Raw genomic sequence first — 11,944 nt, forward strand, 5'->3', positions numbered from 1 at the left:
TTTTCATAGTTGTGCAGGAGCACGAAGTGAGCTGGCTTGTGCGTGAACTTCCAGGTAAAACTGCAAACCGTCTTAAGGTAAGTTCTGCCGCCTCTCTGCGCTGCGTTTGGCGCTGCCTGCATGCGCAAGACTGCCCAGGCTGAACATGGAGCCTATAGCCTGAATGTATGCCTGTGTGCGGAGGGCTGGGGTTGAAAGGAGAGCTTTTGCACCTGTGTTTCTTGCCTTTGTCCTTGGTAAAGTTTTTTCTTTCTTTTTCTTTTTTTTTTTTTTGCTCGGTTCATCCACTTCGGGTGGACCTGCTATGGCTGGAAAACAACAAAAAGCCAACACGTTTAGAGATCGATTGCGCAAGTGATGGAAGCAGGGGGATGTTGTGTGGAGAGTTAAAACACTGATGGCCTCGACTGTTGTTTAACATGTGCCCAGTTACTCAACCAAAGTCGAAGGTTTTTGGACTCGCCTTCGGGGTCGCCTCAGGATCGCTGCGCGCACCTCCTTTCAGGCTGCACAAGAATGTGTTTTTATGGTTGCATTAGCCGCCCATATGCAAAAAGTACATTCAGTCCCGTACGTGAGTGCCAAATGCAGGACTAGTTGAGTCGGACCGTCTGCTGTTGCTCGAAGGAGAAGTGCTCGGCGCCCGTCGTGTTGTTCCCAAACCACTTTAGACGCGACCAAAGTGCGTCGTGCGCCTCGTTTGGCTTTAAATCGTCTCGGCGAAAGACGTATTTCTCCGATTACTCTCGTCTTCCTGCTTCAGTGCGGCCGTTTTTGATAGGCTGTGTTGGCAATTAGTGTTTGGCGCATTCCTAACTGAGCGAGACGTGGTGGGAAACGACCACCTTGGGACGTTACCAACTTCAAGTAGACATGCATTGTTTATTTTGTTAGTAAAAAGTCCATGGATTTGGATTTTTTTGGCTGCTTTTTCGGAAGCTGCATGTAGCATAACAGAAGGATGCATTGTTTACAGTGGTTTTAATCCGACTTTTGATAAAAGACCCGAAACAATTTGGCATAAAATGTCAAAAACATAGCAGCTATTTTGGTAAACGTTCGGTTTTTGTGCAAAAAATGCCAAATGTATGTGAAATAAGTGAATCATTTGTGATTTTTGAATTGTTGGTCCGACAAAACAAACAACTTGAAGATTTCTCACTGGACTCGGAGCTTGTTTTGAACTCCTTTTTTTGCTTGTTTGCTGGTGTTTTTACTGTGTAAAAGTTTGTTTACTTCCTAAACTATTGACAGATTCTGACATTTTCTTGATTTTGGCTCTGGAAAATGTAAGGAAATTTCTTTAGATGACTTGTTTTTGTAGCCAAAAGTCCGAATTCCAAAATATTTTGTTTACTATCAAATAAGACAAATAAAAACAAAAAAAAACGCATCAAAACGGTAGAACTGATACAAGGTTAAGTTAATAATCTTTTATCAGAATAGTTGTCAATTTATCTTGTCTGATTAACCGACTAAATGTTGCTTTGTGAGCTCATTTTCCCTCTCTAACCTGTTGCCCTTCTTTATATGCACTAAAGAAAACACTGGAGTCATATTCCTTTTCTGTGTTCACATATTTGACCAATAAAGCTGATTCTGATTCTAAGCTTCATAGTTTGTGATTCTCCCCGTTATCATTTAGCATTTGTGTCCGCTTGTAAATCATCTGCACAAGTTTTCCAGGGAAAGTTGTAGCAGCATCTCCGCTGCTACAACACGCACAAGCCCATTGAGAAATCCTTCACAGAGGGCAGATGGAAAGGCAGAGTACAGTACAGTAGATGTGGATTTTGGATGGTAGATTGAGTTGTGAATATCTGTGCTACTTTTAGTCTCTGCACACCACTCTCATGTTTCTCTGCGTTTGCCAGACCCCTGTCTGTGTTCCGATGAACCTGGTGCCAAGGCTTATGTATGAGCAGTTCCCACGCTTGCTCTCGGAAAAGGATCTTCCGTGATTCCAAATGATCCTTTTAATGACACATTAAGCACTAATTAGAACTCATTGTGGCAACTGTGCAAAAGCAAGATGATTTCCCGTGGTGCAATAGAGCCGATTATACTGAATTTGTCCGGGATGATTGCCGCACCGCATTGAAGAGTAGTGATTTTTTTCTCCACTTTTAGTCACTCACATCTCCTCACGGTCACTTCTGCTCTTCTTTCAGCCCTTGAGGCCGCTGTACCAGGCTTTGATGCCCACACGCTTTGAAGCAGGTGGACAGACGCAGGCATGAGCAACAGTGGGACCAAAGAGCCGTCTCCTCAGCCGAGCACTGCCCAGTCGCCCTCTGAGCCTCAGCGCAGGGGCAGGGGTCGACCACGCAAACAGCAGCAGGTAGGACCCCAGCCTTGGAGAGATGAAGGGGAGCAGCAAATATCTAATCGATTAGTATTAAAGAAAACGACAAAGCTCCAGTTGATTTTGTGTCTACACCTGCGAGTTTTGGATCATTTCTGACTGATTAGTTTTGCCTCCATGTCTGATCTCTGTCCACAGGAGCCTGTTGGACCACCAACTCCAAAGCGGCCAAGAGGACGACCAAAAGGCAGCAAGAACAAAGGCCCAAGAACTGCACTGAAGGTTAAAACTGATCTCAGACGCTTTTATATATAGGGACTGATAATCTTTGCTACAAGAATAGGTACTGTCTGTTTGTCTCCAGTGCTATAATAAGGAAATAGTTATTAGCGAACCCATGAGAGTGTTGAACTGTTGCTCTAATTGTGAACCTGTAATAGAGAGCTTAATGTATATTTGTCTTAACCTTTATGGAGCACTGTCTTCATTTGTCTAAAATACCATATATGATTTGAGCAGGTTTACATTTGCAGATGTTTTAGTGCATCTGAGAACTTTCCGTGTTAAACATCCTGAACTGCAGTGATTTATGTCTTTTGTGAGACCCTGTGAGGAGCCATTATTAGGGCAAATGTCAGCTTAGAGCAGAGACGATACAAGCTGTCATTAAATCACTGCACTAGTTATTTATCTCATGCTTCAGCCTGTGCGTCAGGGAGCCCAAGTTGAGGTGAGCAGTGTAGAAGTGGTTATTATGATTCTGACAAATGATAAATTGCCTTTCAGAAAAATCTGTAACACAGGTAGTAGTTTATTTACAGTTTCCCATTTTACACATTATGATTTATTGTGTGGTATATCAGCAGTATATAGTGTTGTTGAAATTAAGCCTAAGTCATCCAGTCCATCTGAAACATTAAATCACTGTGTACACATGAATGCATCAATGATAATAGTCCTAAATGATGAGCTTTAATGTTGGTAAAAATGTCAACATAATACTTTTCAGTGCAGCATTTGAACCTTTTTATGTAGGGTGTCTGGGTCTGATTTCCAGTTTAAAAGAGAAATTCTACATTTCTTAATCTTCTTACTCCTAAAGTTATTTTTTTGCATTCAGAATGAGTACAATGGTTGTGATTTACAAAAGAAACTAAATACTTTGGTAATTCAAATGAAAACTGAAATGTTCAGTGTGCAGTGATTTTTTTTTTTAATTCTTATTTTTTGGACAGATATTCAGTTTTCTCTACAGATGTGCAGACATGAATTGATTTAATTAATTGATTAATCATTTTGTTGATGAACTGTCTAAAAATATGTGGGATACTTATCACAAATAGCCCAAAGCCAAAGTTGGCATCTTCAGAGGTTTTATTTCGTCCAACTAACAGTACAAAATTCAATGAAGCAACATTTTCTATCAACTAGAACAAAGAAAACCTAATTCATATTTTGAAGTTGTGATTTTTTTTTTGCTAGTAACTCAACCAATCTGTTATTTGCTGATGATGAACTCATCAGTTACTTTATTAATCACTTCAGATGTGAAGCAGGAACTGAGATTCTTAGTTTTCAGCATCATTTCTGTCTGTACAGTTAAAGATGAACTTGGTAGTGTGGAATTTATAAAGATGCACTTAAAGTTTTGATAAAACCTCTCTTTAAGTTTGAGGATTTTAAGAAGCTTGTTGTATCAGAAGCAGCAGTACAACTGCAGACTTGTAACACATGATAGCTTTTCTTTTCATACACGTGTGGAGAAATCTGCCATTATTTAGTTTGACTTAAAAGAGGAAACTCAATTGTTTTCTACATGAACAGTGGTGAAGAAACAATTACCGCCAGGCAACAGAACTTGTTAAACATAGTTACAACATGGCAGAGCGAGGTATGTCATGTATGAAACAGCAAGTGGACATGCCAGCGACACAAATCCATTCTTTGTGTGTTCAGATTCTGTCAAAATACTCTGTTTAAAAATCATTTCACTGTGACTGTGATTTTGTGTGTGTTCTGATAGATGCACTGTAAAAGCTAATGCATGTGCAGCATTTCAGATCTATGCAGGTTCTGTGGATGACTGAGAGAAAAAACATCCCTGTCCCGATTTATCACTGTCGTTTAATCTCATTCCAGCTGATGACAATACCTACCAGGCAGGCCATGCCAGTTGTTCTTATTAAAACACTTAGTTCGCTGATACTACTACAGCTTATCGAGAGAAATGTGTCCTGCAGAAACTTTAGCAGTTAAAAATATCTGCTTCTGAAAGCTGAAAAACTACAAGTGAAAACCGTGTGATTAGTTTTGTTATAATCTGAAACCTCCCTCTTCGCCATTCTGTCTCAGAAAGTAGAATCCGTTGGAGAGAGACGACCGCGTGGGCGACCGAGGAAATGGGTATGGAGCAATCACTGACACTCAGACATCATGGAGTTTAATGTTAATGTGTGTCCGAAGCCTCTCATGTGTCTGAATGTGCAGGAGGTGTGCAGTCTTTATGGGCTCACTTCCCTGATTGTTTAATTAATATTCTGCTGCCTCTCTCTCTTCACAGCCACAGAAAGTAGTCCCAGAAGCAACTGAAGAGCAGCAGGTGAGGAAAACGAAATCTCTAACAGATTTAGGGTGGTCCAGTTTTGTTTTGATGCAGCCCTTCAAGATGTAGTTCCCCTCAGTGGAGGAACTATTGTGTTGTAATAAGGCCTGGGTTAAAATAATGGCAGCAGGGCCTTTTGGTTAGGACAAGACAACTTCATGAAATAAAACAAACCACGTATCTTTAGGATCCTTGTTCCCCAGTGTATAAAATTCATGCCTTATAATCTAAAAAGAAAAAAGCAGAAGAGTATGTTTGTAACAGAATCTTTAAATCTGTGTAACCCTCCTCCATTGCAGACATACAGAATGACTTTTCACCTATCTTTTTTGTACTTTTAGACAGCCTAGTGTAGATGTACCATGAGATCAAACTAAAGGTGAAGTCACTTTGAGAGTCTGTGACTGAAGTAAGGCGGTGTCTGTCTCACTTCAACAGAAACCTCATTTTGTGTCACACGTTTACCTTTTGACTACTGCCAGCTACATGTCTGATGTAACACTTTTGGGGTTGATATGTACTGTTGAGTTGATCTCCTTTAACTGTTTCTGAATATTAATATGCTCAGTTGCAGGTTGGTCATTGCACAAAGCCAGAGCTGACGCTGTGCATTATACTAAGTGGTGGTTGTTGTATTCACCTTACCCTCACTGACAGAAGTGCAGTGGATGAAATATACAAAAACAACACCCTAAAGCAATGCAATCTAGCATCTCCATGAAGTAAAGCCTCCAAAATGACATGAAACTGAATGAACTTGTCCTTTACTAGTTGAGGGTTTATTGCAGAGCAGGGTCTTCTTTTCTAGCAATTTTATGCTTCATTAACTGTGATTAAAGAGAGACGGACCAAAAACATGGAGATATGTATCTTAGCCACTAAGCTACCAGAATCCTCAGTTTGTTATACTGTAATGCATAAAGCTTAGTTTGTTGCAACAGGTAAACTGAGTTTCAAAGTCTCAGAAAATGTCTTTGTGTCTTGTAGACTAGCAGAATATATGTTCGTATACACTCAGTTGCCGCTTTACACATAGCTAAAGCTAATGCAGTTGAATACAACAGTCCTGCAGTAAAACCTTCTATTATACTGATGATGTTCACTTTCTGACTAAACTTCTCTAGAAACTGTTGATTTAACTGATAGGTTTGGAGGATGTTGTGCAGTTGAGTTATAGATTAGAACACACAGAGATATTTGTTATCAATCTTAACCCAACAAAGACAATAATCGTAAGTCGAAAAATTCAAGACATTGTATTCAACATTAAAAAAGTAACTTTGTGCAAAAAAAAAAATCAATGTAAAAGGCATCTAAAAAGAGCATTTCCTATTTCAATGACAGAAGTATTGCACAAATATTGTGCAACCTGTCAAAAATGACTCCTATTTAAGGAGGTTATCCCTCACATTGTGATTTCATTGGCAACCCAGATTCTTCCTCATCTGGACAAAGTAATAGAAAGACGTGTCAGTGTAACACAAAGTAATTCCTCAGCAGTTTTATATGTTTTTCTTTTGTGCCTAGACCATTCCAGCTTCTGACAAATGCCTCCATAACCACAAATCTAACACAGCCAAACTAAAAGGACAGTTTCTTTCCTCAGGTCATGAGGTGGTGTAGTCAGTCCTTTGATTTCTTTGTATTCTGACTCATTGTGGACAGCAAATCCTTTGCATTGCTCTGCAAAATATTTACACTTATTTGTATTTTTCTTTGTTGCTGTGCTTTTTTTACTTGCATATTTTTACATTTTTGGACCATTTCCCCCCAAATCTGTATTTTGAATAGCAATTCGCTTCAGTAGCACACCATGTTGCATTTCGGTTCACACATTATTTTTTTCAGTCCTGTGTAAACTATATGTTATCAGATGAAAATAGAAATGCTGAAAAACTCTGAAGGCTCATACTCCCCCTGCTTTGCGTAAACCGGCTTCATGAGGATGCGGCGAATTCTTGGAAACGCACAGGTGGCAGTGCTGAATTCCCCAGATGCGCCACCGAACATCCTCTCTCGACATCCAGTCTGGGTGAACGTACGCGCAGCATTTCTCCGAAACCTTGGTTCTTTTAGCCATCTTGTTCAGTTCTTCAAATGAAAGCGTTGCACAACAGGTCTCACCAAAGCGGGCCAGTTCACTTGATGCCCCTCATCTGTCTTATCGCATCCTCTCGGCTTAGCAATTTGTCAAAGAGGTTAAGATGCTTCAAGAACTGAAACCGTTGAGACAGACTCCCTTTCTCAGATGCACGCACACGAAGGGGAAGAATGAGTCAGGCTAGAGAGGGGAAACCTGATCTAACTGCTCTCTTCCTCTGTCTTCTTGGTTTCCTGATGTAACCGTCGTCTTCCTCACATTTCTAGGTCTGACAGCTGGAGCCTGCTTCCTCGCACGCTATCAAATGTTACACACTCATTCTTGTATTCTCGTGCACTTTCTAGTATTGATTCATTACCGTGAGTCACTAGACAGACGGAGGTGATGGTGCTGAAAGTGACAAGTCTGTTTGCTTCCCTGCCGTTCCAGGGCCCTTCAGAGGAGGCTGAGGAGGGTCCCTCACAGCTCGACCCCTCGTCATCTCAGGTGCCAGCACAGGAGGAAGGGGAGTAGATAGGACGCCTCTCTACCTACCTCAAGGTTTGACCCCCAGCAGACAGGGGTACAAGCTGACTCCTATCTGTGATGGGTATTCAGGAACACACACACTCACACTCAGAAATCATTGCAGACAGTAGTTTCCTCTCCCGATCCGATACTGTACCCTGGATTTGTTGCTGACTTTAAGACGCTGGTTTGTTTCGTGAACAAACTCTGTTTTAACATTGGGATATCTGATCTTTTGATAAGGCTTTTTTTTTTAACAAGGAATAGTTCCACTTTATGGGAAATTCATCTATTTTGCTGAATGTTGTATCCGAGGATTGGTGCTGTTGTCATGCAGAGTGAACATCTCTAAGACTCACTGGTTAACATCTGCAAAAAAAGCCAAAATATAAAGGCTGTTTTTGCTCTTAAAGGGATTTTGTGTGTTTGAGTTTGAGACATTGACTTTTCCACCTGTCTCCAGTCCATACACGAAGACACAACAACTCATTTTTTGTTGTTGTCTCAATCTTCTGAACCAGAAAGCAAAGAAGTGTGTTTTCCATAAAGTCAAACTATTCCTTCAGGTGTGCTGGCTGTCCTGAACCCCTCAGTGTGTGCGTGAGCGTGTGAGTGTGTAAGTGTGTGTGCTGGTTGTGTGGAGAGGGGGACAGGGTTGCAGAATGAAATGAGAGGGTTTAAGAAAAACAAAGGAACCAAACTGAACCGTTTTATTGAGACATGTTCACATCAAGTGTCACAAATCCTCGTAAAAAAACGGGAGCAAGACGGTGACATTTTTATCAATGTTACAATATAAACATGCTGCGCTGAAGTCATTATTATAAAAGTTGCTGTGAAAGGTTTTATTCAGGAATGAAATATCCGCTTTTGTCGTGTGTCCTTTGCTCCGAAAAAAAAATTACTTTAGCTGAAATGTCAACGTAAGCAAAAGTACAGTGATATTCTTTTTGTTTCCTTCCAACCAGCAGGTGATTTAAGAAAAAAAGCGCCCAAAGGTTTAAATGGATGTTTTATTTTTGGAAAGAAACCTTTCATGCAAACTTTAGTCAGCAACCGTGTTGACATGTCATTTTGCCACACTCAGGATTTCACTATTACAGTGCTTGTACACCATATTGAAACCTCAGGTACAAAAATCTATTCAGGAACATGTTGTCTACTCAGTAATAATTATGGTGCTGTGTTTGTTGTGCATTTCTCACCTGTATTTGACATTACCAGTATGCCTTGACACAAAGACCTCATTTAAACCTCAGTTACCCTCAGTTTCTTAATCTCTCATTCTACCTCAGTAACACAAAAGACTGAAGATCTCCAACAAAGTAACGCCTCACTCCCTCAGCAGTGACTATCCACACTCACTGCACACACACACACACACATGCGCAGGTTCATCTGCAGATATACAGTACGGGCATGCGTTTCAGGGTTTTTCAGGGCTACATGCCAACACACAAACACACGGAGGCAGATGTTACACTCCAGTAGAAGTGTACAAATAAAAGCATCGGTGTGATTTCTTTTTAACAAACAAGAAAAAAAGTGTATTTGATAAAAACTGAAGTGAGACTTTGTTCTCCTGGGAAATAAAAAAAAAACTGCATCCCATAGTTTACAACAACTTGATGAAATACTTGCTTTTTAGGGTGTAGTTCCTTATGAAATACTTGTGTTTTGGGTTTGTTATTCTTTTCTCATTTTTACTACATTGTGTATTTTCTGATTCTTACACTGTAAATTGTATGTGTGACACTCTTAATTCGTGGCAGCAAATAACCACAAAGTGCTGAAATACATGAGAGTTACGGCTGACGTTAGCCAGCGGTCCTGTCAGGCCAGCAACACAACACCTGATTGTACTGAATTGGGAGTTCGTTTTATTGCTCATCAATTCAGCTTTTATGTCAGAGAGAAAGAATGTGTTATTTCTTCCCCTAAATTTGACACAGTCTTGCTTTTAAAGAAGCATTTCACTTACCTCTGAGTGCAAGTAGCTGTGTAGAACCCAATACAATGAAGTGAATGGGATTTCACCTGCAGTGCATATCAAATTGAACAGGTCCCGTTGGAGCTACTTTCTACTAAAGAAATGTTTTTAAGAAAATGGTTGAGAATAAGGTTTGTTGATTGTCCACATTAACATTATTTTGTGCAAAATTTTGTAGGCTCTCTATGGTATTTTTGACATACATTTCTATTTTTATTTCTCCATCGTCATGGATCATGCATAAAATTAGGCTAGTAGTGATATATGCATGAGGACGATTCATTGCTAATTCATTTTAATAAAGATGCCAGCATTCAAATGTCCTTTTGCCATCAAAGTATGGTGGCACAATATCGTAAACGCAACTCACTTTAATTCAAAGATCAGAAAAAAAACGAACTTTTATGATGCCAACTGCCTTAAAAAAATCACCTGAAGAACAAAGTAAGTCCCCTGTGGTGCAGCAGTGGCTGCTTTTAATTTGTTTCCTTATGCTTATATTCTTATTAATATAAATGATAGTGCAGAAAACTAAAGTAAGCATTTAAATAAGTGGGATTCCCTGAAAGCTGTGTAGTTCTCACACTGCTGGTGAGACACACTGATGTGTATGATATGTTTAATGTTTTGGATACTATAGTCAGAATGAAACTCTATAAATCTCTGTTGTATTTAGGTGCAGATGGAAATCTCAAAAGATTAAACATAAAGTCAGAAATGTCTGCATGCCACTAATAGAGGTAATTATTTCTGGAAATAGTGGAGATCAGGAGGAGGATATTACCTTTTAACAGCTGTACAAAACAAAAATGAAGTTAGACTGAAGGGAATGTGCTGTTATCCACTAAATTACCTGGAACCAGACTGTCATGCAGGCAAATGGAATTTATGGAAATAATAATTGAACATTTAAGGAATTAATGAAAAGTCAATCATAGATAGTCGATCTGCTATCTATAATGAATCTGCATTACAATGTGCCACGGAACACAAACTTGCTAGAGAAGTTTCTCAGCCTCCAGTCCAGTTTTACAAGAAATGTTTTTGAGACCTTGTTGTTCAGGATTTCTGCACTTAAGCCGAAAACCTCAAGTCATTATTACGATTTTGTGATTATGTGTGGGAAACATTTATGCAGCATCAACTATGTATCACTTACAAGGTGCTCCTTACTGTACATTACTTGAATATCTACCATCATTTACTGTATATATAAGTGTTTCTTCCACCTAAAACTTACTTATATTTTTACTGATAATAACGTGTGATGTATTTCAAATATTATTTCATGTATTTCAGCATTGTTGACTAACTTGCTGCCAGATCACAGATTAATGAAATGTTCAGCTGCATTGACTTTACTTTTTGCCCTCTGGACTACCTCTGAACACAGACAAGCCTGGGTCATGTCTGGGAAGCCCTCAGCTAACTGTGGCTCATAGTTTCTATCAGGCCTTCAGGCGATGTGGATCATAAAATCTTGAAATAACTGTCTAACTAGTACTGTTGTAGTCCACGCATCTCATCTCACTACATTCATATGACCAGAAGTGAATGGAAGTCAGCCTGAAGGGTGCCTCTTCATCGAACGACAGCTGAGTCAATGTGTGCTATTTAAGGGTCATTCAATAGAAAATCAACCAAATCTGTAAGACGTTCCCACCCGACCGCCTCAGAATCAGCTGATTTTTTTTCTCTTTTTTTTTGTACAATAACTTCAATACCGGGCTTTGCAAAAGTTCTGTTACACGGTTTCATGATCTTTAGAGACGTTTACATGTTGGAGTGAAAAATTCCATGAAATAAACTGAAAGTTCTACCTTATAGGCAGGTGTCCTTAATACAATTTTTTTCTCCGGTGAAGTTGTATCAAGATGGAAGTCAAAAGAGTTGAGATATCTGCTCTCCTTCATGTTGGCCACAACAAGTCTGACAGAGCCAAGCAGCTGAACATCAGCCGGATGACCGTCCACAGAGTCGCGGAGAGGCTCAAGAATGGTGAAGATCTTTCAGTGATCTTCCAAGAATGGTGAAGACCTGAAAGATCTTCACCATTCTTTAGCCTCTCCGCGACTCTGTGGACGGTCATCCGGCTGATGTTCAGCACAAAGGAGAGCAGATATCTCAACTCTTTTGACTTCCATCTTGATACAACTTCACCGGAGAAAAAAATTTGTATTAAGGACACCTGCCTATAAGGTAAAACTTTCAGTTTATTCAATGGAATTTTTCATTCCGACATGTAAACGTCTCTAAAGATCATGAAACCGAGTGTAACAGAACTTTTGCAAAGCCCAGTATATTAAATGAAGTCATATAAAATGTAACCTCCATGCTAGAAATATACTCCAAATTACAGATCATTCCTGTGTTTTGAGCCCTTATAACTTCAGAAGTACAAGAGATAAACACATGGAGTTTTCAGGGCTGAAAAACACA

The 11,944-nt window shown here is 39.7% G+C and overlaps 1 protein-coding gene across 1 annotated transcript; it reads left to right on the forward strand.

The window, feature by feature from the left end:
* Positions 1-83: 83 nt before the first annotated feature.
* On the forward strand, positions 84-11,304 carry si:ch211-161c3.6 (high mobility group AT-hook 2b). The gene is made up of 5 exons (XM_051948842.1): positions 84-2,341; positions 2,504-2,587; positions 4,658-4,708; positions 4,866-4,904; positions 7,438-11,304. The coding sequence occupies exons 1-5, from the start codon at positions 2,237-2,239 to the stop codon at positions 7,519-7,521; spliced, it is 363 nt and encodes a 120-aa protein (XP_051804802.1). The 5' UTR covers positions 84-2,236; the 3' UTR covers positions 7,522-11,304.
* Positions 11,305-11,944: the final 640 nt, after the last annotated feature.

The sequence above is a fragment of the Acanthochromis polyacanthus genome, chromosome 5 (assembly GCF_021347895.1).
Source record: "Acanthochromis polyacanthus isolate Apoly-LR-REF ecotype Palm Island chromosome 5, KAUST_Apoly_ChrSc, whole genome shotgun sequence".
NCBI classification, from domain to species: Eukaryota; Metazoa; Chordata; class Actinopteri; family Pomacentridae; genus Acanthochromis; species Acanthochromis polyacanthus.